Source organism: Anthonomus grandis, chromosome 9 (assembly GCF_022605725.1).
Source record: "Anthonomus grandis grandis chromosome 9, icAntGran1.3, whole genome shotgun sequence".
NCBI classification, from domain to species: Eukaryota; Metazoa; Arthropoda; class Insecta; order Coleoptera; family Curculionidae; genus Anthonomus; species Anthonomus grandis.
The window spans coordinates 16,527,947-16,555,931 of record NC_065554.1 but is presented as its reverse complement, the minus strand read 5'-3'; the positions used below and the strand labels follow the sequence as shown (position 1 = coordinate 16,555,931).

At 28.6% G+C, this 27,985-nt stretch overlaps 1 protein-coding gene and 1 long non-coding RNA gene across 5 annotated transcripts in view; one reads left to right on the top strand and one right to left on the bottom strand.

Moving 5' to 3' along the window:
* Positions 1-62: 62 nt before the first annotated feature.
* On the top strand, positions 63-27,972 carry LOC126740350 (uncharacterized). 2 transcript variants are annotated; one of them, XR_007661875.1, is made up of 6 exons: positions 63-211; positions 273-351; positions 26,504-26,715; positions 26,800-27,322; positions 27,381-27,451; positions 27,557-27,972. It is a non-coding gene; the product is annotated as an uncharacterized LOC126740350 (long non-coding RNA). The 2 variants fall into 2 exon arrangements; XR_007661874.1 differs by having other exon boundaries at positions 26,800-27,451.
* The window catches only part of LOC126740349 (protein quick-to-court), a 36,479-nt gene continuing 9,445 nt past the window's right edge, over positions 952-27,985 (bottom strand). For 2 of the 3 annotated variants that reach the window (XM_050446323.1, XM_050446324.1), the window contains exons 4-12: positions 18,048-18,201; positions 12,617-12,689; positions 9,707-9,781; positions 9,484-9,652; positions 9,284-9,423; positions 6,331-6,727; positions 6,179-6,274; positions 5,167-5,250; positions 952-3,939 (exon numbers count right to left, since the gene is read on the bottom strand). In XM_050446323.1, coding sequence (XP_050302280.1) covers positions 3,742-3,939; positions 5,167-5,250; positions 6,179-6,274; positions 6,331-6,727; positions 9,284-9,423; positions 9,484-9,652; positions 9,707-9,781; positions 12,617-12,689; positions 18,048-18,201 — 1,386 coding nt within the window. In that variant the 3' untranslated portion in view covers positions 952-3,741. The remainder of the gene's footprint in view (positions 3,940-5,166; positions 5,251-6,178; positions 6,275-6,330; positions 6,728-9,283; positions 9,424-9,483; positions 9,653-9,706; positions 9,782-12,616; positions 12,690-18,047; positions 18,202-27,985) is intronic. The other variant, XM_050446325.1, reaches the window with a different exon arrangement.

Here is a 27,985-nt window from a genome sequence, read left to right as displayed (position 1 = left end):
TTACGTAAATATCAATACTTCAATGTTTTTACTTATTTTCTGTCATTTTTGGACACATTACATCAAAAAAATATTATTTTTAATTTTAGAAATAGAGTATCATGAATAAATTGACAATGTTAAATTTGAGTCAAGCAACCATGGAAAAAATAATGTTGATGATGTTTGGTTATTTATGTGATCAACATGAATATTCAAAATAAGTAAACAAGTAGGTATCTTTAGCGTTTTTTTTTTCAAATAGCACCGTAATGAACACAATCACTTTTTAGACAAAGAAGTTTTTCTGAATATTTTGATTAAAATTCGCCAACAAATAACTGCATAAAAAGAGAATACTAACTAAATCAGGTATGTATAAGCAGTTATAACATAGCAGAGTCTTCTATTATTTTTTTTTCACAATAAAATAAAAAAATAATTATTTTAAAAAATGCTATTATCATCATTATAAAAATCTGCTATCAAAAAGTTAGTTTAGTTTGACATTTAAAGTTACAAATTGCTGTAGGCTGTCATTACTACATTTTCTTAGACGGATCTGTAGCGTATGAAAATGTAAATATATATAATAAAATATTATATAACGAATCTTTTAACAAAATATGGAAACTGGATAGATAATTTCCTTCATTAAAAACTCTATATAGAATAAGAAGATTCTGGTTATGTATCCAAATGATAGGGTCGAAATACATAAGAAGTTAGGTCTGATATTACATAAGCAGTTAGTAACTCCTGTTGACATAATTAAGAGAATTCTAGATATTTTTGGTAGAAATTAATATTTTAACATTTGTTTACAGCATTTTTAATTTAATTAATAATAAAGCTCAATCAAACTAAAAAAAAATTAGGAAAATTCAAAAGTTCTTACAACTGAAAAACCTGCTATATATAATATTAATGGTGTTGACTGCTAAAAGAAAAACATAGGGAAATCAAAAAAACCTAGATTTATAAATTATAATAGGTCAATCAAACAATCATGTAACAATATTTGAACAATTATTATTTAACAATAATTACTGAATTCCTACATGTAAGTTTGAATTCTATAAGAAAAAACATTGCACAATCCGACCAGAAAATACAATATACACAGTATTACATTTAAACTAAAATAGTGCAATATAGCAAAACTATTCACTTACTTTATTACAATATATATTGTATAACGCGTTTTCAAAAAAAACAATAAATTACAAGATTAAAATTATCACTTTCTTGCCATCACCGTATATTAGTTCTTCTATATTTTATATAAAACTATGCTGATTTAGCACAATTCACATTATTTAGAAATTAAAAGACCAGTATTTCCAAGTGTTCCATATAAACCATTTATATAGTATACAGGGTGTCTCAAATAAGAGAGTAAATGTCTTAGCCCAATATTTTATTTGATTTAATGTAAACCACATGAACTGTCAACTCATAGCTATGAGTTGACATTTGATGGGACGTCATTGAGAATCATTCTCTAAGAGCATTCTTAGCCATGAAGTTCTTCTACCTTGACAACGCCTTCCCTGAATTTTTCCCTCGGTAAAATTTTGCAGCAATTGTTATTTCGAGCCTTTAATAATGTGTGCAAAAGATTCGAGTTTCTTTTTCTTTAACGTTTGATAAATTTCTTCTTTTTTATTCATTGGATACAGGACTTTGACGTTTGTAGCCCTCTTTAAAATCCACAACATTTCAAACCCCACCAGTTTGTTTATTACAGCTGTTTTAAGTATCCATGCTTCAGCACCATATAATAGATTTAAAAATACATAACATCGAAGTATTCTTGTCCTTAATTTTAAGTTATGTCTTTGCTGCAAAGAAACTTCTCGAGTTTGATAAAATATTTTCCAGCTATATCAATTCTGGATTTTATTTCTTGTGATTGTTCAGCAGTTTCGTTTATTATCGTGTCTAAATATTTGTAATGTTGGACTCTTTCAATTGAAATGTTATTAACTGCTACATTTACGAATATATTTTGTTGTTTTTCGATGTATATACTTTGTTTTCTTTAAATTCATATTGAGTCCATATCGTTTACAAGAGTCATTCATTTTTTTCTGCAGATCTTCAATGCTGTCTGTTATTGGTACTATAATATATATTAATATATATTAATATATATATATATTGATAAAATTGCTAAATTGTTAACAGTTCATTTTATTCGTTTCTCTTTATCTGCAAGAGCTTCCTCCAAGATTATTTCAATTTAAAAGTTGAACAGGAGAGGAGACAACATATTTTCATACTAACAGTCAACTAATCTAACTTTAGCTTTTTGCCCCCCATAAAGGTTTACTACTAGTATTATATCTCGAGTATCAATATTCTTTCTTTATAATATTTCTATTAATTTTTTTTTTAATTTGTCAAACGTTTTTTCAAAGTTTGTTGTCACTTATTTCTACATTTATTATTATTATTATTATTTTCCATATATTCTATTTTGAATAATACGCAATAGAACCTTTACGCAATAGAAGTGTAGGGCTCATCAGTGAGACTATTTAGTACTCAGAACAACATTTAGCATTTGCTTTTTTTGGGTAGCGCTAAAAATGTAGACTGAAGCCTGTTTAATTTTGCACCCAATTGATTTTGCAGATAACATAAGTCCTGTGTTTCAATACCACTAGTAATGCAAGTAGACATTTAACAGTTTTATGAAGTCTTAATATTTTTTTAGAAAGTTATTAGGTGTTTTTGAGAACATTTTTCTGTCAATTTCTCATATTGATTTTCCCTTATCTTTGAAATATTGGGATTCTATGGTGTATACTCTTGGTCTCATTTTATTGTTGAGCTTGTGAATCTTTGGTATAATTTTAGTAATTAAATTAAATAGAATAATTTGATTACATAGAAAGGATTTTATTTAAAAAGTAATTTAAATTTTTCGAATCAGGAAACAATGATTTTACATTGATTTAAAACAGTCTTGTTAAGTCATTTTTATTATTGGCTTGAATTTGAGTCACCCTGTACAATTACTATTTGTCAAAAAAAATTACTCAAACACAAAATTACAAACATGTTATGGACGCTGAATCATAAGCACATTTTTTAAAAATAATTATGAAGGTTCATCAACATAAGCCACGTATTGACTTATTGATTTACCCTCATAAAGTATACACAGTCATATATCGGACGTCAAAGAAGCGCTTCAATTAAAAATTATACAACTATGTTTTAAAAAGCTAAATTCACTTGGTGATAGTACCGTACTAAAAAAATCTCAAATCCTTAATAATGTAAGCATCAACAAATTTCGGGTTTTTCTTACTACCTGAATTTCAAAATGCCATCTCAGTCCCAAATTTGTAATCCCCTACTTATTATCCGCATCGGTAAAGTTAATCTCAGAAAATGTTAAAATAATTCTCGGTAGTGTGTAATGGACTCTTTGGTTGTCGCCGAAGAACGGATAAAGAGCCTAAAGGTTAATTATAAATGTATTTATAGCAGCATAGGTCTATGCTAATTTTAAACAACATTAAGCCATGCGCACATTTTAATATAATATATCAAATTTGAAAAGAAATATCTAAATAAATCAGTTGTTAGGCACTATTCAAAGTAATCCTAGTGTCAAATAATCTTAGATTAATATAAAAATACGAGATTGTTTTTTATAAAAGAAATGCTTAAAACGTCACATACAGCTCTCTCAGTCTACTCTACGTACATGTGTGCTCTACTTAAAATTTAATTAGCAACCAAATATTAGGCTGTTCTAGCTTTGTCAATATTAGCTATTTCACTCGGCGTGAATCCCAAAATGCTCTGGATAGCTTTTAAATGTCCGTGGCTATTTTCTTTATCTGTTAGAAAATAATAAATTGCCGATTTGAGGAACTGAAGAGTAATTTCGGGGTCTATTTTATTGCGATTTTTTGCTTCCATCAGTTGACGGTACATTGCCTAAAAAAGAAAAAACAGCATTAATTTTTATCAAATTTTTCTCAGAAGAGTCCATAGTAAATGTTTCTCAAACCAACTCTACTACTACATTACCATATTAATTTAAATAGACGCTGAACTTAACAAACGAATAAATACGCATACTGGTTTTATTTATGAATATACTTTGTTTTATGTTAAAAATTAAGCAATAGTAGTAAGTATATTCCTAAAAACGCAAAGGTATATTAAAAATTTCGCAATATACTTTTAGAATATATTGGAAATATCCCTGAGACATATACATCTCAGGAAAAAGCTGCGATATCAAATATACATTAAAAAATATATATTTCAAATAAGTTTACAATAATTTAAAATATCAATTTATATTAAAAAATCACCATATGATTAATTCATAAAAATATTCAAATATCCCGAAAATTCAAGTTCTCATGGAACACAGGTAGTATCACATTTATAGGTTAAAATTGCAGCTTATGTGGATGTTACGTTATTTAGTCTCAAAACGCAACTTTTTAACATCAAGGCTACAGCAAAAAATTGAAAAACCTACTTATATAAGAAATGTGAAAAATTAAAAAATTAAAATTAATATATACACAGACATATATAAAACTTTAAAGTGGCCAAATTTAAATTTAAAAAAAAATAATAGTTCTCACGTTTTTTCGTAAAAAAATACCTTTACGCTCTCCTCACATAAAGAACTGTGTTGAACAAAGGCAGATTTATAGTTAGCATAGTGTATTTAAAAAAGACGGATGTAAACGTAAAGATAATCGAGACATTTTTTTAACAAAACAGAGTTGGTGATACTAATCTAAGAAAAAACTTTCCATTTTGAACGTAGTTTTGTTATTTTATAGAGAAACAAAAAAAAGTTATTTAGTTTAAATTTCTACTTCCAATAATCACAGAAAAACACAAAAACGTTTTAGAAAACAACGTTTTCTTTCATGTTTTGGCCCCAATTTATCGAAATAAGTTAAACACTAAAGTTGATTTAGAGAATTGAATTTGCAGCTATCCAAATCTGAAATTTAATTTCACCACGACATATAGTTTCCTTATAGGATGTAAAAAAATCGTTACAGATAAAAATGAGATGAGGAAAAATATGGGAAAAAGCATGCATTTGAAAAATAAAAGGAAGGTGCAAAAGAATGGAAAATAATCTATTTACAGGGTGCACAAAAGAAGGAGCGCATCTACGTGGTGTTTTACCTTTCGTGCACCAAGTACCCAAAGCGACAACGCCTCTTTGGCGCTGAGTAGGGGTTGGTTAGAGCTCGATGCGTATTCTACATCCTAAAACACACAAATGGTTAAGTGCTTGCATGAGTTATTAAAACACCACTGACTTATCTAAATAATAAGGTAATAAAAATTGAATTAGTTATATCAAGGTATTTTTTTTAATATTCGTGTGCAATGGTTTTACTCGCAAATAATCATCTCAGAGCATATAATGATTAATATCAGAAATTAGTTGTAGAAAGGCGTTAAATGGGTATAATATAGTGATGTGTTATTTGTGGATGAAGTTATCACCACAAGCTGCCTAAATGAATCATCAGAAAGATATCAGACTTCAGCAGACAGTTAGATTCTCAGACAGTCAGCATTAAGTCTTGGAATGTAGAGGAGTGTCTATAAACTTACCATGGAAAATTTTTTTAAATAAATTTGATTCAAAATTGTCAACCTCCAGATAAATAGGAACTAAGAACTTTCTATAGTCTTTTTTAGAAATAACTGAAAACGAAAAAAATATTATCGACTAAAATTATGAAGATTCAGTCAATAGTCTTTCCATAATCGTCTTCTAAGTTGAGCTACCAGAGTTAACACATAGATCACAATAATATTACGCGATGACGAGATCTGAGTAGATTTTTCATATATTTTTAACACAAAAGCTTTCTTGAATAAACACTATTTGGATTCCTATTAATATATCTTGGGGCATTTTTAATGTGCCTTTTATTACATTACATAAGCTTATGTGACGTATGAAAAGAGTGCACTAAATGATAGTGGCAATGTGCGGAATGAATTTTATCAAATAATATTGAGAAAAATAACAGAGTTTATGTAAAATAAATTAATCAAGTTTCTTCGTATCGTGAGTAAAAATGTATATTTCAATGTAAAAAATATTACTAATCATTCACTAACATGTATAATATGTAGAACTTGAAATCTCCAGTCTCTAATAAAAGCCGTAATATTTTACCTTAATATTCTCCAATTCATTCTTCGTTATTTGAAGCTCATTCAAAAGCTCTGGCACAGAAACTCTTGTAGGATGATGCCTTGCAATCTCCATAACCTAAAAAATCACTTATTTTTAAAATACCTAGTTTAAAATATTTCCATATAACTTACAGCATTTTCTTGTTCAAGTCTAGCGGCCGCTTGACCTTGGGAATACATTTGCAGATAAGTTTGCTTCGCCTTATCCTCTTGTTCTTCCAATTTTCTGCTCGCTTCCTCCAGCTGCAACTCTAACTCTTTAATTCTCTCTTTTGCTGCATCTAATTCCGGCACTAATTCCCAATATCTGGCATTTATTTCAGTAATCCTTTGCAGAAGCTCTTCCACTTTATCGTTGTGTTTTTGCTTTAAATGGTAAGTTTCCTCTTCATGCATTCTTACTAGTTCCTGAATTCTTTTCTCATACTCCATAATTAGTTTGCTTTGCTCGGAGCTTCGATCTAAGATTCCCATGTGAGCCGTGCAACCTTTTTCTGAAGTTTCTATGGATCTTGATTTATAAGGTGATCTAGAAAGTTAAATTTAATATAAATTTAGTTATAGATATATAGAATCAATATTATTATCATAGATCAGATTATAAAAAATACTGATACTGAAACACGAGGTTATATAGTGACAGAGCTATTTGTTATACTAAAAACTGATCAAACAGCAATCATTACGCTTTTCGGCTTATTAAACGAGTTACCTACTACTTTAGATACCAATCAGGGAGCTCAAATATTATAAAAGTCAAATATTAAAACAGTCCAATTAAGTTCTGACCTTTTTACTATTGAAAAGCGTAAGAAGATTTTAAGGAACTAGTCACTGATGAAAAATAGATAAATATCTAGTTTTCTTAGAAACTTTCCATGTACAAAATGATTATAACCCTTACACATTTAAGGGCGGTGAAGGAACTGTTTACGATCCTGCAATTTCAGTTTGTAACTACCCCTAATGTCCAATCATCAAACCAACTATGCAGTAATCAATCGACATCTTCAAGTAACACCGAAAATAAAGATAATGAAGTTCATAATCCAATCAATCCATAAGATCTTCTTTAAATCAATCCAAAATATAAACAACTCATATTTTTAGTAAGATACTTTTGGATAAATAATTTAGAATAAAAGTATATATGACTCGAGTTCCTATACTTAAAAAGTTAAGAAATTTAACAAAGAGCAGTAAAAATATTATAATAAGTAGAAATGGGAATTCTAATATATAACAAATCTAAAACAATCAGAATAAATACAGGTCAAAAATTTTAAGAAAAAATTCAGTAACTTAGATAGAGTAAGTGAGACAAGTAAGGTATAGAATGTAATGTAGTCACAAATCAATCCGGAGAAAAAAAAGAAGCTTAGATTTTCATCACTTTACTTAAAGATTCTTTAATTGGTGAGCCGGGTGTGTTGTATGTATTTATGTATTTATTTGCAATTGTGTTTTTATTAAAAAAAAAACATTATTTTTATATATAAAAAACCATGCTGCTTCTAAATCTATTCAGAAAAAATCCATGAAAAAGGTATCTAGGCATTGACCACACTAATTGCAGTAGGAGCAGTAGTCTTTATTACAAAATAGGACTTAAAAATTATATAATGCAAAGTAGAAGAAATATATTAAGAAAGTAAAAAAATAATTTTAAATGGTTAAGTAAAAGAAAATCCAGAACACTTTATTTACGAATTATAATTCATCATCAAATTTTATTTATTCCATTAAATTTGTGCATACATTAATTACTAATTCTAAAAATCTTACTATCAGAAAAATCATGACCAAAAAGAGGCAAATTAGAGCAGTGACATATAAAAAAGTGAGTGAAACAGAATCATTAAGAAGAAAAGTACATCGTGCAATTAGAAGAAGAGTAATAGCAAAAAACAGGTAGCAGAGATCGTAGAAAAAAACATAAATCACAAAGGCTCGCAAAATATATAAAGCATGCATGATTAGCAATACCCAAATGAAATAATTAAAAAAGTTATAAGAACATGGTAGGCTTTAAACAAGAAATAAGTAAATAAAGTAAGTTGAAGAGAAGTGAAAAATAAATATAAGGCGTTTAGCAGAAAAATCAAAATATTAATAGAAAATAGGACAGCAGCTCAGATTACTTATAAAATAAAGCTTGATAAAAATAGTAAGACTCATCGAACTAAATAAGTGCTGTATTTAGGGAGATAAAATAGATTAATACATGTTGTGAATAATTTCCTTTTTTGTCCCCTTTTAATGCAAATCAACTTTTAATCTATTAAAAACTTTCAACTTCTTCTTTGAGGTCTAATATTTTAATAAGGGTGCTAATATTATTAGCAAAGTATGCATTAGTTAAGTAATTTATAAGGTAGTTTATGGTAAAATAGGTTTTTCTTTAAATTTTACTTTAAACCCTTTCTTCGTTATGAATTTAAAAGGTGATCTGGAAAATTAAATGTTATTTAAATATTGGGCTATATAAAACATAACCAATTACGATCAGCATTAGGATTAATTATACAAGTCGCTAAGAAACTATAGAACTCTCCGTTGAATCAAAAATTGATGGAATTGCATAAAAGCTAAGTAACATATATTCATCAGCGCAAGACTCGCAGTTGCGAAATAAATGCCTTGTTTGTATAGAGATATGTTTGTAAAAGTGAATTTCCGTATTGTTAAAAAGATTAAGAAAAGTCTTTATTTATTAGTATCCTTCTGACTAATACTCCGCAGACTGTAAGAAACTATGAGTTGATATAGATTAACTCTCTATTATAAACGCAATACCTAAAGTATCTCAAAAGCAACTAGCTGAGAGAATTAATTTATAACTACTAGGTAAGCCTACTAAGTAGGCTCTTCTGGCAGTATTATCCTAAATAAGAAAGTTTTAAAGACTTACTATTTTTATTAGAAAATTATTATATTAAATTTATTATTTTTATATTAAAATCATTTATCGATTTTTATTACCTGATTCATCCAGAATGATACAAATTAAAACTTCTTTTCTGAATACACAAAACCCATACAAGTGACTCATTAATAAAGTCTAATACCTAATTTTAATTCTTACCTATTATAATCATCGTTGGAATGTATGGAAGAATTTGTGCCATCTTCAAAATGTCCTGAATCTGCAAAGGAGCTATTTAATTCACCAGGTATGTGCGTTGTGTCAATCAATTCTGGTGAAGCTTCTTCACTAGTATTTTCCTAAAAAATACAAGATCAGATATATTAAAATAAAACCTATTATGCCTAATAATTACACACCCTAACAGTAACTGCATCGCTGCTATTAGATTTATCTTCCGGTGAGTTGAGGGCTGCCTTATAGAGTCTTAACTCTACTACTTCTTTAGTTAACTTTAATATATCACTATCCTTCTGTTCCAAATCTTTTCTGGCTTGGTGGAGCAAGTATTTTAATTTTTTAACTTGCCTTAAAGGAAAAATTATAAAAATTTTTATAAGTTATGATTTTTGCATCGTATACCTATGGGCCCTTTGGGTAGGTGTTAGGTAATCCTCTCCTGAAGCGCCCGCATGTTGACTGCAGTGAAAAACATACCTAAACAGTGGAAAACTGTTGGTATTGGTACAGATTTAAAAATGATGTTATATTACAAAGAAAGATTTTTTAGAAATTATTGTATTTTTTTTCAAATAAACACGTACATAAGTATTGTTTGGAATAATGCTACTCGTAACATATGTCAAAAATGCTAGTACAGTAAGTCACAGGAAAGCGATGTTGGCATAAGTTGATCGTACCAATAAAGCTGCAATGAATACATTATGTTTTGTTAGATTTGCTTAGGCAACATATGAAAAAGCTTGTCAATACCGTAATTATATTTTTTATATAATATAAATATTTTTATATTAAAATTTTCCAACTTTTGGATTAATTTTTAGCTTTAGGAATCATTTTTTCATCTTTGTATGATAAGAATTTAAAGTCATTTTTTGATGCATTTCAAGAATATGAAATTACTTTTCATTTCAATGCAGACTTTGTATTTTACTTAGTTTTTATATCATTCACTTATGAAATTTTAAGGCTATTAAAGCATTTTGTAGATTTTTCATATGGGAGAAATAATTTTTCATATTTTCTAAATAACTTTTTCATATCTTTAAGGGTTTTCAAAATTTTTTGAGCTTTTGGTATAAATACGCATACCTTTCTGAAATTTAAAGGGATTATTTCATCCATCTAGAAATATGAATTAATATATGTATATCTTTTAAATTTTTTATTTTATTCCAGGCATTTGTTATAATTTTTTTCACATTCATAAGATGCGGATTGCAAGCACTCAGCATGTAGATAAAAATATTTTGTTTTTTTTTATCTTATTTATTTATTCAACGGGAAACCCCCAGGGTTCCCAAATAATGGCACTGTACTCCAGCTGTAAACGTACCAATCCAACATGTACTGATTATACTGCTTCCAAAGACAACCCCCATACAATTTCTCAGAGTAAAGCATAACATCTTATTAGTTTCCACTGCTAATTGGTCTATATTATTATGATCATAGAAATTTAATTTAGAGTCAATTACTGGTTTTGGCCCATTAATTATGTAAACTGTTAATTATCATATCTGTAGGAAAAACATATCCTATAAAATGACATTTTATAGCATATGTTTTTAAACGTTTATCTATCAGATATTAAATAGATCAGATTTCTATACATTACACCACAATGAAAGGCTATCCAGATCTATTTGTAACAAAGTGCTATCTAGCACTAATAAAGAATAATTTGAGATCATCGGCAAACATTAAAGTCACAGTACTTCAAGGCCTCCTCCTCAATGCCATTAACTATTAATAGATTAAATAGCAAAGGAGACCATTGTCCACCTTGGGAAGCCCAGAGCATACCTTCATCGCTTTAAATATAAAGTGACCAATTTTAATGACTTTCTGTCAGTAAGAAAACTATGCAACCAATCCAGTAGACCATCCGAGAAACCTATCAATTTTAATTTTTCCATAAATAACAGGTAATTAACCAAATCAAATGCCGTTGAGAAGTCAGTATAAATAGCATCAACCTGACACTCCTTTTCCAAGGTATCTGACAACCTGTTCTGGTAAACAATTAAATTAGTCTGTATGGAACGACCTCCCTTAAGACCATGCTGTTCATCAACGATAGTCTTTTTACAGTGTCAGTTCAAAAGGTTCAAAAGGCTTAATATTAGGCTGTCAAAAATATTTGAAGCAAATAATTGAATCGATATATTACAATAGTTTTTTACCTTGTTTCTTGACTGTGATTTAAATATAAGGGAGATGTAATTCTCCTTCCATATATCTGGAAATTTCCCAGTAGATAGAGACAAATTAAAACGTTTATGCAAAACGACTAGATAATGAGTGTCTATACTATCCAATGGAAATAATAGATAAACATCAACATCAACTTACTCAGCAAAAACCCAAGCTTGTCACAAAGATAAGAACAGGATACCCGATGTTAATTTGACTAAGCATTTAACAGGAGATATTGCTCTCGCTTTTGCTTTCAAATAAAGTGTGGAGAAGTGACTAGTAAACAGTCAATAATTTATTATCCATCACTTGCAACAGAGTTTCCTATCTATCTATATAGTTACTAAAGTCATACTTTTTGGAATTTTACTTTATGTTCTTCCCTCATCAATGAATTTTCAAAAACTTCTTGGCTTACTAATGAAGTCCTCATCAACATTAGCTAACAAGATCATTTTTTTAACACTTATAACTTAAACTTTTACATCGTGCCCTTGATACAAATTCATGGTAATCTCTTTCACTATGATACAGCTGATACTCCCTATGCTTACTTTTTTTTAAGTGATATCAATTCTTCTAATTCGGTAGAAAAATAAGGAGTTAAAGTTAGATGACCTAAATTTCTTCTGCGGATTTAAACACTGGATACCGAAAATATTATAGAAATCAGACGAAACTTTGTTAATATCGCTATTGACAAAAATATTATCATTTAAAACATTATATTTTCCATTTTTAAAATCAAAGTAAAATTCCTCTACTTTAGGTGAATCGGTCATTACATTTTCTATTCTAAAGTTACCGGTATATATGAGACACGGTGGAAAGAGTCACAAAAAAGTAGCTCCGGATGAGATGAGACAACATTTCACCAAGCTATTATGAGTAAACAGTAGATCTAGGACTTTTACTAGGGTAAAAACGTAGTCACATTAATAAGAACGAATAAAATATACATATTTATCAAATATAAACGATAATAACAAAGTCATTGTTAAAAACTCAAAAATAAACCTATAATCCAGTTTATTTTCCTTTTTTCGATCTATTCCGATTAAGTAAAGATATTGTTCTGTTTTGAAAATTCGTTTTAAAAGTTTTATCACGTACTTCATACTTCTACCTGAAAATGTAGTGCCATTTCTGGCAACGCTGGCATGGTCACACGACGCCACGCTGCTTCCTGTAAAAAATAATCTTTAATAATTTATGTTCTTGTTAGAGAAATTTAATTAATCAAAATATATTAACCATACAGTAATTATTATCATTATTATTATTAATTATGTTTCTAATAGATCTATCAAAAAGGGAAAGTAGAATGCAAACGTAACAAATAACATGCGTTACACAAAAATAACGGATGAGTTTATGCGAGAAATATAAGGTTTATTAAGTTAAGTGATCGAAACCAGTTACGTATATACAATCAATATGAAAGATTTATATTCCTTAATATTACATATTGGCTAAATGCACTTCTTAAAATTAAATTAACGGTTTTCCATTCATACTAAAATTGAAACGTCATTTTCAGTATAATCAATAGGTAGCTAATATCCTTAATAACACATGACATTCCCTTGGGGATATTCTTTCAATGACCCATCGAGCCATGGAGGTTTTAATGTTCATTATAATTATGGTATGTTCTGTAAATATAGCTTAATTGAAACGTTTCTGAGATATGTGATTAAAACATGTATTGAAATATTGAATTTAATAATTATCTAAGAATACTTTGAACTTTTATATGAACGCTTATATAAATTCTAAGCATTAGAAAAATTATTAAATAAATTTATATTAACTTTTACTTGTCATATACTTTTACTTACATAAGTACATAGGTACTCTCTAAAGGTTGGACCTTTCAGAATTTATTATGTATTTTGGGATATTCCATGAATGCCCTACAGCAGGACATTCATAGGACAAATAAAACATATTTCATGAGCTCAAACATATCATGATTGTATATCCCTGGAACTTTCTTGATGTGTCTTTGTGTTTTTAAAGATTTTTTTCAGTTTTTAATTCCTTTTTTTTTAGAAACTGTTGCCTCTAGCGTTATTATTATTACTAAATGGAGACGCTGTATACTGAGATATAGTCTCTCAGTATACTGAGATATAGTCTCTCAGTATACAGCGTCTCCATTTAGTACTCCCTTCTTGCGTTGTGGCTATATTTTTGAACCAAAAAAATTCATTTTTTTTGGTGTACGGGAATGAGAAAAGCTACTAGAATACAGGGTGTTTTCAAAAGACGTGGCAATAGATATTTATATTTTCTTAAATGGAAGACTTTATATATTATTTGATTTGTAGATTCGTCATATAAGTCTAAGAAATTTGATCAAGTAGTTTTTGAATTAAAGACAGTTTAAATTTGTTTTTTTTTCAACTTTAAGGGGCTACAAAGCCATAATTACTTGTCATAGGATCACATGATTTTTACATTCCTATCTTAACTTTTTATGATGTGTTTAATAAAAGAAAAAAAAATCTAGTATCACTTGTCTTTTTTTTCCTTAAAATGTCAAAAAAATTTGATAGTTAACGTAGCTAAAAATGTATGTCATGAGATAGATCTTAAAAACTTAAAATAGAAATGTAAAAATCATTTTATTCTATAAAGAGTAGTTATAGATCTGTAGGCTCTTATCGTTAAAAAAAGTCGGTTTTCAAGTGTCTAATTCAAAAACTGCTTAATTAAAGTATAATATGTATTTACCGTACATTAACACAGAATCTACATTAACACAGGATCTGTGTTAATGTAATATATCGAATTGCTCAAATTTTGACGCAGAATCAAAAAATATAATATATAGGATGTTCCCTTTAAACAAAACATAAAATTCTTCTACCACGCCTTTTCTGAATACCCTATAAGAATCAAAATAATTTTAAAACGTAGCTTTTTTCACACCTTGTAAACAAACAAAAAATTAACTTTTAAAATACAGCCACAATGGAAGAGGGAGTACTAAAAGGGTACGCTGTATATGCTCTATAGACATTTCTGAGTATAAAAGATGAAAAAATAGATTTTTTTAGCATACAATTTCTGATACCAAGACACAAAAAAGTATAAAATAGTAATAATAATATAATATAATATATATATATTAATAATAATAATAATAATAATAATAATAATAATAATAATAATAATAATAATAATAATAATAATAATAATAATAATAATAATAATAATAATAATAATAATAATTTAAAGGCATACTAACGGAGTTAATGTTTAATATTGGATGAATCATGCAAAAATAAAATTAGGAAAAATCTGAAAATTTGAAAATATACTAAAGTCTATAGGAACATCTCAGCTTTAAGCTTTCCAAGATGGAGGCACCTCCAGTTATACCAAAAGCGGGTGTCAACTTCGTTATTTTAAGTATTACACTCTATATATTAACACGAAATTTTTTTTTAATTAATAATATCTGGACGAATGAAGCGAGGCTTACGAAAAACGAGATATAAATATCTGATTGATGATGGGATTTTCCTTGATTAAAATCAAGGAAATTCCCATTATTGACGCTACACAAATATGCATCCATTTAGAGAACTACATTTTCAAGAGTCCTGGCTATTTTATGTTTATTGTGTCATAAGAAATGGTGGCCTTAGCATTTTATGAAGGCGATTTAAATGGTAAGTGAAGACAATTTTGAAATTTTCTAGTTATAACACACATCGCTTAATAATTTGTAGGTGAGTGTAAAGTGTTATCGTAACTTCTTGCACCATTTTGAAATTAACTACTTTGAAAATTTGCCGCTGGCTGGTCATAGAAATGTATTCTACTTTCTAGGTATACACGATGAAGTACCTCAACATTTACTCAATAACCAATGGCAAAATATATTTTACGATCAATGAATAGTCAACAACAGATCATATCCTTGGTTACTCGTTCCCCAGATCTGACAGTATTAGAGTTATAGTACCACATTCTCCGTAAATAATAAAAAAAATATAATAATCTTGGTGTGTGTAATTCAATCTTCCCGGCATAATTTATTATTGAAAATTTCCAGATGAAAAGTAGTGATTTTTGAGCATAAACAAATTTCGTATAAAGTCAATTAAAATTGTTTTTTCTCTACAAGAAACCCGACCAAAATATATTGACAAAGCTTTCCTGATAGAAAAAATAGATAATTATTTTAGGGTTTGTAACCGTCATTTTTAATATAAAAACTTAATTAAATCAAAAATAGTAAAAACATAGATATAGGACATTATATACAAAAAGTATTTAGTTTCTGATATATAATTCAAAAATTTAAGTAAACAGAAAAAATTTTTAGATCTCTAATAGTACTTCCTACTCGTATGTACGAGTAAGAAGTACAATTAAAGCTAGGAAAAACTCAAAGAACATGGTAATTTAATAAAAAAAATATATTATATTATAATTATCCTATACGTTAAAAATTAATTCGATAAATTTTTGTTAGAATACAGTTTTTATTAAAGTATTTTATTGTAAAAATTATATTTTCATTAAGAGATAATATTATGACAATGATGGCTCCCATCCGTCTTGCACATTTTGACTGTTCTATAAAAAGATCACCAAAAGATTTTCGCCTCTTTAACTACTTATAATACATTCTCAAAATTTTCTTCTTCTTCTGTAAGTTTTTTTTGTACATTTAATTTTTTTTTAACATTTAGAAAATTAAGCTATAATAGATTTTAAAAATATTCCCGGTAGTTCGAGTTAGTTTTTATTTCTTTCGTGCATTTTTTTATTATTTTTTTTAAGAGTTACATTTATTTTTGTAACTTTTACGTATTTTAATTAATTTCTCCTTTTATTCTCGAGGATATTTCCTATTGATAAACTAATTTTCCTTTGCTATTTAAAATAAAACTTAATCCAGCGATCTATTGTTTAGTTCAGGAACGCAGGTGTATTAGATGTGAGGCAGCATTATTTAATATTTCAAAGGTAATTGCTATAGTTACAAAGAAAAATGACTATCGATAGAACGAAAATTGAATAATACTATAATAAAATACGAAACACACACGAGATATAAAATTGATTTTATGAGAGCTCCGATAGGTAAAAAGGATATTGTCCGTAGGTCAGGTAGATTTAGAATCAAAATGTTATAAAATTATCAAAAATCATTTAAAATTGAATTAGGGAAGAAGCTAGTAAGATCAGATCGAAACTCCATACAAGATGTAAATAAAAAAGTAAAACTATGTTTAACAATATGGCAAGAAAAAGTATATATAGATAAAACTTTTTGAGTTTAAAACGTAAATTTGAAAATTTTATTAGTACCTACTTAAATTGATTTTTTCCTCATCTAGTCAGTCGACCTTTATTTCCCTATTAAGCTACTCTGATGAGATAAATCGTTCGATGAAATTCAAATTTCCACGATTGCAACACGCATGATTTAAAAACGCTTGCAGAATATTTAGTACTGGATTCTCTGAATAGCCATATGATGTTTTAGTTCTCTGATTATATATTTCATATATATTTATAAAATCAAAGAAAAAAAACCAGTGAAAAAAGATATTGACTTTATACTGAGACTAAGTTGAGGGTTTTTTTAGCAAATTTTCATTAGTTTTGAGCAATTATGGTTCTGGCAAAGAAAGAGTATTTTCTCGCAATATTAGTGTAATAAATAAACTAGAGAAAGTAGAAATAAACCTCAAAGGCTTTTTAATGTAGACGCAATTTTGTCCGCCAACTTTATAACGCATATTGCAACTTCAGAATTTCTACTCATTAGCGGACGTTTTTGGGCATATATATTAGGAAAACTTAAAATATCTTTATTTATATTAAAATTAAGAAGAGTTTCTTAGCATTTATTTGAGATTTAAGGGTAAAAATGTATTTGTAAATTAATTTATAAAAATGTGATTTATATTATCTAGGAAGCTTGGGCTATGATATTTTAGTGCTAAATTAAATGACGAAGTACAAATAAATATAACAGTAATAATAACCATTAGGTAAATTTTCCAATAAAATGTTCCAGGTATATTCAAATTGCTGACACCGATCATTTCCTTAATATTTCTTGAATGTTCGCAAAAAAAATTCAGATTGTTAATAAATCAATAAGACTTATAAACTGAGTGTATGATTAGTTAAGTCATGTTAAGATTAAGTATATTCTTTAGTATTCGTAGTATTATGTACCTTATATTTTTTCAGAATAGACTTTCAATTCTTGCATATTAAAAATTTTGATTTCGTATGAATATTATTAGTTATTTCAAAATTGCTTTAATTTTAAAATAACTAATATCTATATATTTATTTAATTATTATTTATGAAGTAAAAGTTTTAGGATTAGATGCTATTGTGCTTTCGCTTTAATTATTATGTTAATTTGATTAATAATTAAGCATATAATTCATAAGGCATTATATTATCCATACGTACATAGCTATTTATGTGCTTTTTTAATTAATATGCCTTTATTCAATATTTATAACAATTCAGTATGTATACATATTTTGAACTTACCTATACTGGTAATGCTGTCAGTATCCCAAGTATCCAACTGACTGGACGAATATTTCTTAATAGTCCCTGGCGAGATAGAATTCGCTGTAGGAGATGCGATGGACAAAGACGGAGATTTTTGACTGTTAAGTTTTGTACTAGACAGTGATAGTGACTGAAAACAAAGGGATTCATTACAAATCACTTTCCTTTGCCATCTTAATAGCGGAAGACGATAATTATCCAATACACTCAGTACGCGGCCCGGTTGTTTCTAAAAACTAAAATATAAGAAAAGAAACTGGTTCGCATTGCAAGGATTACACGTTTTTTTTTGTTTTCTTGCATTTTAAGTATAAAGGCCAACCTTACGTTCTCAGAGATGCGGTGGTGGAAATAATTGCTTGGCGAAAGTTCTTGATAATTGAAATTTAACAAACTCATTCAGTATAAGGCGCTTGTATATTTTTTATAAATAAAAAAGTCTATTTCTACCCCCTCACCCTCTGGATTGTTGAATAAACTAGAAATTCTGGAAAAATACTAACAAAGATTGCAATGGACAGAAATATATTGCATTTTACATCTTTTTTTAAAATAAATTTAAAAAATAAATGAATATACCTAATACTAATGAGTCAATCGATTAAAAAAAATAAGAATTACAAAATAAAAATGAATGAAAATACGAATATAAAAAAATACTTTCAACCAAAAAATATTTACAATTAAATATACTCACCTCTAAGTAAATTTAGTTTTAATAAACATCTTTCACGAAAAAAACGATAAGAAAAAAACGACTATTGTGGTTTTTTTTTTATTTGGGATTGGAACTATGTGTATTTATTTTGTTGTATAACGGAAAATTATTTGTCTATATTAGATTTTGAAAATATGATGGGTGAAAATATTAATTGTTTATTTTTTCCTTTTGATGGATAAAGGGCAAAAAAACAATTTCAGACGTTTCGATCTCTATAAGATGATTCTTAAGACTATATATCGTAGATCGTCTTCGTTTTTAATAATAACCATAGTACCATAATCAATAAAAGGTTTATAGGGTTTTTCGTGATCTAGAGTTATTTAAATGGCAATTACTATATTTATTGGACATTGAAAAAAAGTCATTTAATTTGAATAAAAATTAAGTAAAAAATAACCAATTCAATTTTCAATTATATTTTATATTTGAAATCAACGGAAGTAATTGAAAAAAAAGAATATTATTTTTTCTAAATTATATTATACAATAATTAAAACAATAATTTTTATTAATAAGGTACATATTCGACTTATTACGAGTATTTTCTGAGGTTCCTCCACCTCCACCCCCCGCCTGCTTCTTACCCACATTATTCTCAACTTGAAAATGATCCTCAATTTTACTATCAAGAAGATCATCAACGTCAAAAAATATATAAGACAACCGCATCAATACAACCATATTAATATTCATTCCAGAAATACAATACAGATAATGATAACGCCTTGCTCACTTAACATCTTTCATACTATATTTAATGATATTTTTAGATTTAGCATCTGGTGTTTCATCTTTTGGTAATACTCACTAGCTTTTATTTCTTGTGAAACTAATATGTATAATTGTAAAAATACTGTATAATGGGGTAAAATCCACTAAGAGTCAATACGATTGATGCTATTTAAAGATACGTAAGTTTATGACATATATGCCAGATATGACAAGATGTACTTACAAATTGCTTGTTTTTAAATTATTAAAATTAACTTTTTCTCAAAATGTACTGTCTAATAACTATTAGATTTTTACTAATTAAAATAGCCTCTAATTGAAAACCTACAAAAATTTCAATTTCTCCTGCTTAGAATTAGAAATAGCTTAAGCTGGCTAAAGGGTAAGTTAGGTTAGATCTTCCGAACATGAATTTCTCATTATTCACGTTCTGGGGTGTAAAGAGTGACGGCAATACAGAAAAGCCGACCTAAATGACAACCTAACCTGCAAGTGGTGCACCCTGACAGATACCCACCAAACGTTTGGTGGAATAAACGGGCTTTTGTCAATAGTCAACAGTTTCGGGTGCATGAGCTGTAGAGAAATAGGGCGGAAATTCCTTACCCTTGGATGGCGTAATCGGTCCAAAAGGCTGATGAATCAAATAAGGTCAATGGTATGGAGATGTAGAAGGCAACGACACACCACTGCATTAAATATTTATACGGATATCCCCAGGACATCCAAATGGACGTCCAAAAATCTTACTATGCTGAAAGAACATGAACGGGTAAATAGCCTCTAGTCCCGGGAAGATCTTAAATGATCAAGAGGTGCAAACAAATTTCCGGCTTCAGCTAAATAGGATTACAGAAATTGACACCTAGAATGTCAGAATGTTATATGCAGCAGAAAAACTACACAATCTAACCCAAGAATTGAAAAGGTTGAAGATCAATATTTTGGGAAGTCCGATGGCCAGGTAACGGAGTGATTTAGTCAGGAGAGAAAGTATTTTACTTACCAGAAAACTATAATGACGACCCAAATCACCGGCATATAGTCGGAATACTCCTAGATAAACAACTTAAGAACTGAGTAAGAAACTTTATTCGTATCTCTAAAAGACTTCTAGTATTCCAGCTGTGGGGCAAACTAATCAATATAACCATCATTCAGGCTTATACCCCAACTGCCGATAAATCAAAAAGCGAAAATCAGAGAAAGAAACTGTAATTGGAGGCTATGGCCTAGATGACAAAAATGAAAGAGGAGAAAAATTAATCCTGTATTGTGAAGGAAACAATTTGGTTATTAAAGATACATGACATAAATTAACACAACGTCGCCTCTATGCTTGGAAGTCACCTCAAGATGAAGACTAATGCATTGTACTATTGTACGCAATCAAATTGATTATATCATAATTAATCATAGGTTCCAGAACCTGATAACCAACCAGTGCTTCTACAATGCCAGATATCGAATCAGATCACGACTTAGTTAAAGCCAACATCTCGTTTAGTTTGAATGATGTTATTATAACATAAAAAAAGCTTTTGATCGCAACCGAAAAGTTTCTTCAAAATGACAAACACACAACAAAAAATTAATCCGAAAGAAGGATTATAAAGAAGAATCAAAAACAAGATTACAGGAGCAAAGGAAAAATGGCTTGAACTATGTAAAGAAGCAGAACATCTCAGTCGTCTTAATATAATGATTATGATGACTGATATATAATGATTCTTTCAACCTACAGAAAAAGGTTAAATAAATAGCTGTGGATATATAAAAAAACAGCACAGATTATTAGAGATGAAAATAATGAAATGGTAGGGTATACATACAGAATATCGGGAATCTGGAAGGAAAATGCAATTAAGATTTTCAATTACAACCGACCAAACAACCCAGCAATTCAATTAGAAGTGCTGACAGGACTAAGTATATTAATAGGAGGAACTAGACACGCGGGGAAGCTTATGAAGAATATCAAAACCCCAGGTCCTGATAATATGTTTCTTGACACGATCCAATTTAGTAATGAACAGAACATAAAGATAATCTACAAATTCTAGAGGACTCAGCTTCGATGTAGTTTTATAACTTTATCAAACTCAAGTAATGCAAAAACATGCAAAGATTACTGGTTTATCAGTCTAATGGGACATTTATTGAAGCTCGCTCTAAGGATCTATTAAAACATGCGAAGAAGCTAGCGACAGCAGTCAGTTTAAAAATAGTTTCGGAATAGGAGAATTAATATTCAGTCTACAAACCTTGGTACAAAATAGTCAGGACCAAAATAAGGATTTTTTTAAGTATGTCAGCGATTATGAGAAGGCTTCTGACAAGATGAAACATGACCTCCTAATATCGTACTTAACGAACCTAGGTCTAGATGATCATGAAGACATTCGATGAATTATCAATCTGTATTGGAACCATATTCGATTGAGCAACTTGTCAGCAACCAAGCAGTTAAATATAAAAAGGGCGTAAGACAAGGCTGCGTTTTATTGCTGATGTTCAATCTCTACTCGTAAAGAGTGCTTTTTGAGTCGGTTTTAGATAACCCTATAGGTACTAAGTGAACAAGATCAAGAACAATATCAGATTTCAGATATGCAGATGATATTATAATAATCACGGATAATGCAAACGATCTTCAGGAATTATGAAATGGAACAAACGATGGTTATGGTCGTGAGTAATACTGATATTTCACAAAAGAGCAACTGACGCAATTTAAGTATCTGGAATGTATGTTGAACCAAAATTGGGACCCAGAATAAGAGATTAGATGTACAATAGAACTATCAAGAACAACCTTCAATAAACTTCTTCACAAAAAAATCTAAAGTTCAAACTAAGATACAGAACTCCTAAATGTTACGTTTGTTCCGTTCTTTTGTACGGTGTATAGGTCTGAACATTAAAAGCAATTCCTTAAATAAGATATAAGAAAGATAGAAAGAGAAAAGAGGGGGATAAGAAGAAGGAAACTTTCGTGGTTGTGGAATATTAGACAATGGACGGGGATAAGTAGTTTTCAACAAAATGCTGCAATTGACAGAAGCTTATAACGGACGCCTATGCAAAAATTTGCATGGCACTCAAAGAAAAAGGCAATACCTTCTATTATTTAAAGGATTATAGGTTTTTTGCTTTGCTTTTAAGATTATAAAAAAAAAGAATAATAGAAGTCATATTAAATCCTTATTTCTGAATTTTAATCTTTTCTGCGCAATTTCATGCCCGAATGCCATTAATAACACCTAATATTTTCACATAAGTGCTAACTAAAATATACTTTCAACGACCGTTTTTGTATTAACCGACAAATCTGAAAAATATCAATATAGTCTAAATGAGGCCATCGATTAATAATAAAAAATTCTAGGGTATTTTCTCAAGAAATATTAAGAGAGTAATTTAAACATAAAGTATTAATAGTAGGTAGGGCTTGCTATTAGATTTACTTAGAGTTGCTATTATTAGAAAAATGCGAAAAATGCAGGATATAGGGTTTATAAAAGTGAAATGCGTCTTTTGGAATGAGGGTGACAAAACTTCTTGAATTCTCGTAGTTACAGCAAAAGTAATCTGAAAACCATTGCAAACATTATTTTATATATTAATTATTGTTATAAAACATACCAAAATTATTTTTGTTGTGCTCATTTTTTATACTTTAATTTCAATTGTGAGTAACTAAATAATAGAGAAAATAATTAAGTTGTAAATCGTCTGCAGGTTTTTTTGTATTGAACTATCTTTTTTCGATTTTATTCATAACTAGAATAATTTTGTAAATTCAACACGATATTAAAATATAATTACTACACTATTTAGTGCAAGCCAATTGCATATTTTAAATAAATTCACATCTAAAACAAAATCACGGGAATTTAAAAGTTGGCAAATTATTTTTTTATTTAATACACTACCAATTTATTTATATTAGGATCACGTATAACTCCAAAGTACTTTTACATTTGTAAAATCCAAGGCCCCCTTTCCATTTAATTTTTTTTGGAAATATTTCGAAAATTTAATTTTACACCCATGTAAAATATGTTTTTTATCTCCAATAAATGTATATTTGATTTGCTTTATATTCCCTGTTGTATAGGATCCACTTTAATTTTTTTTAAATATTATTCTGATTAATTGTGTGGTATTTAAGCTAATTAAAATTAAAGTTAAATAAATTCAGAAACATAACATTAGGATCTATTTCGAAACTTATAATTAATAAATAATATTTATTTATCGTTTATCTTCAAAGTTCGTGTTTACAATAAGGAGATATGAAGAGTCAAATAGTATACAGTATAATTATTTATAACACATTTTATATACAAAATGTTCATTTCAATTTCTTCCATTAAATGAATATTCTAAATCTAAAGATTAAAAAATGATCCAGTCAGACAAATTTTTGGAAAAAATGTTACTTTCCCAATGTGACCTTCTTTTGCTCCTTGCATCCAAAACTGATCCTTTAAAAAACTTATAAGAAAGAGGTAGTAGTTTTTTCTATCTAAACTTGTTTGGTATTAGCGATTCCTATACCTAGCAAGGTATTTACTGTTTCTAATAATTATTAACTTATTGTTTAATTAATACATTCAGAATTTGTTATTTCTATGAAACTGTTTTTAGTAAAGCACATTTACATTTTAAGGCATGAGATAAAAATAACAACTTAAACTTTTAAAATAGTGGATGGAAGCCATTTTGGCAAAACATTTAATGACAGAATAAGCTTTTTCATCACCTTATATACCGATTGTAACATATATAAAAACAGTTATTGACAAAAGATTTTTTTTACGTTTTGATATATTTTGAGTGGCATCTATACAAATATATATTTTTTTGAATATAAATCAAATTGACATGTAAGATTTTTTAGTTTCTCCAATATATGCAAAATGATTGAACCCCTTTGTATAAACTAACAAAAAAATGTTCTTTTGTGTAAAAATACTAAAAATAATATCTTTCATAGGGCTTAGTAAAAAGTTTGTGCTTATAACCATAACAATAACCTCTTTTTTAGATAATAACTGTATAAGGTATTACCTATCAATAAATAACTTGTTTAACTAAATCACAATATAAGCACATTGTTCACCTGCATGTACTCAAACAAAAACTACAATAATTTTTGGACTTAATACCACTCATGAAAAAAACAGTTCATGTGACATGCTATTAGATTTTTAATTAGGAGGAAACCATCATATAAGCGGTCACGAATACGAAAGCGTCACAAGGTTACTGTGCAACTTTTTATATAAAGTTTTCACTAATATTGTCAAACTTGTTTTTATATAAAAAATACATGTTTGCTTTTATTAAAAGAGTAAACTACCAAATGTTTTATGCAATCGATCATTAGAAATTATGTAAGTATGAAAAACCTAAGAAAGTAAAAAAGCAATATTATCAAGGTATTCTTAAAACAGTGCATGAAAATATGTTAGTTAATCCACTGATTTTAATTTTACTTTTTATTAAAACATTCATTCAAGAGGAAAATAATTATTCAACGTTCTGATTCGTGCACCTTAGACAATAAGCAAATTTATTTTACATATTATAAATATTCTAATAATTAAGTATGTGAGACAAATGACTATAAAGCTTTCATATATTTTACTTTGTAAGAAGTGGGTTAAATTTTTTATTTTACTTGGATTGGTGAAAAAAGGGTTAAAAAAATAGTTTTTATTTTTAAATCATCATTCATTATCTAATATTATTATTAATAGTAAAAGTTTTTCGAACACATTAATTTTTTCGAAGAATCCTTAACTATGGAAGTGTCTTAAATTAAGCTTTAAAGTTCTTGACTTATTTGATCCGCATGAAGTCCCATTTAAGGTGGTTTTATAACCATAAATACTTCATTCAGGTTGCAATAGGACTCGCAATATTACGCATAAATAAAAAAAGACCCACATTTGATGAGCCAGTAAGTATAAAATCTAAAGATTTTAGAAACAGTTTTACTGGAGTCAAAATCTTTTTTAGTTGTTTACTTTAATTCTGTATAATCGTCACTATTATAGAAAATGGCTGTAAAGATAACAAACAGTGTTTTTTAATGCTAGGTTTTAGCAAAGTTCATATATACAATACAAAAAAATTGGATCCAGAACAGTTCCGTTTTTTTATATAAGTTTTTTATTATATAATACCGGTAAATAACGGTATCAAATGTTTGATTTAAAAAGGTCAACAAAAATAGAAAAATAAATATTAACTTCTTAAGAGAATCGTAAATTAATAGGAAGTAAGCTTCAGTATTGGATTTTCGACCTATCTTTTTAGAAAGTCATGTTGATTTTCCGAGAAAACTGAATACCTGTTTACAAATTTTTATACTTATTTTAATATTTTTCTCAGGAAGAAACTCAAATAAATAGTATTAGTCCATAATTAATCATGGAATCCAATTAAACCAATCTCATTTTCATATATTATAATAAATATTTTAAAAATTGCAATCGGAAATTAAACAAATGTTTTACTTGGTCTGATTCGCAAGGCAATTGCTTAATGTAGCATGAGAACGATTATACATACGAAGTACTCATGGATCGTTTAAAACTTATTGTATTACTTTTAACAAAATTGAGAAATTAAATCTGGGTGAATATTATTTTTAGAATTTAGTTTTTAATAAAACAGTAGAACACTGATAAGTTATGGCACCATGATTGATTACTAGGGGGAGGAGCCAAAGTTTTAGTATTCTACTAGCTCGACAGAAAACTAAAAATTGTAAGATCAACCCTTAATTTTATTACGGATACATATCATTATTTTTTTTGTATTGACTAAATTTCTTCTTCCTCCTCAATTAGGCTTTGAGTAATGAAAAATGGGTCGAGTCATATTATCGACTGTCGCCCAGATTAGTTTGATTTTAATTTTTTTTTGTAAAGAAAAATACAAACAACAATGTCTATTCTAGGACTCGAACATGAGGTCACACAATCACATCGTGAGTATATGCCAACAGTGCTACCATGGTCGGCTATTGAAAAACTATACTCTATAGTAAGATGTACCATTACGGGATCTGTAAAGAATCTGAATCTGAAAAGAATCTGAATCTGAATAAATATTAGCAAGGATCATACATTTTTCTGGATTCTCTCTAACAAATAGGAGGATATAGGCAAGGTAAGAATGCTCTTATTCCTCAAATGAATTGCAGCACTTTCTATAGTCCAGATTAGCATTCACTTTTATACAATTATGTTATAGGGCAAATATTTTAAACATATGAGCAGAGTGACCTTTTTATTAACAAACAGCACGTCATTACGGAGTGGACATATTCAAAATATACAGCTCTGAGCGTGCAAGCTGAAACTGAGGTGATCAAATAACACCAGGAACAGAGTTAAACCAAGAAAAGTTCAACTTCATCCAAAGTCTATTGACTAATGACAACGTACAATCTCTAACGGAAAAATGATCTTTTTGGTTTTAAATAAGCCCAAAAATAGAGGCACGTCATGTGTCATCAATAAACTCTGGGACCATTGGACTTATTATGTAGGACAGGTGCAAGTCAGTTCTTGAATTGTCAAATCTATAATAGACGAGCTTTTGAAGAAGTATAATATGCTGAACACAATCGAAAGCTTTTGGCAAATTGTAAGATGTTGCCTGAGAGGGGAAACTGCACTCAAACTCTCCAAAATCTTGCCACACAAGTCTTGGACCGTGATATCCGTTGAGTATTCATGTCTAAAGCCATGTTAATCTTCTATTTGACTCTTTAGTAAGGTCTCAAAGATTTCACCAAAAAATTTGGACTAAAAAAATTGGGTCCATTTTAGATCCTTTTTATGTATCGGTATGAGTTTTGCAATTTTAAGACAATCGAGGAAAATGCAAAAATCTATGATAGGTAAGTTAAACAAATTTTTTAAGGGAATCTTAATCAAATTTTTTATGATTTTAATGAGATTTGTATTGAAATCAAGTGAGTCCCTACCTATACTATTATTTAAAGAATCAATCAGTTCACGCATCTGAGTATAAGTCACTGATATTGAAAAATCAAAGCTAGGAACTCAATTACCAGTCAAATAGGGGTTTCCGGAAGGTGGAGGAAGCATTAGTTTTAAGGTAATCGGAGCATTAATAAATATCTCAATAAAATTACAAGTATTTATTTGACTTGGTGACGTCTCTATCACATTAGTAAGCTTCAATGACTTTCTACATAGCTTGAGGAGGATTAAGTACTAGCTTTATTTATAAATGTATCATTTGACTCTATTTTTTTTTTAAAAAATTTCTGCTACACTCAGTTGAGTAGTTCCACACAGTTTCAGCAGGCACTAAGTAGGGATATTTCTAATTAACCTGCTTTAAAGGCAAAATTTATCCCTCATTTATATCAAAGAATCATTAAACTACTTTGATGACTCTGATCTTC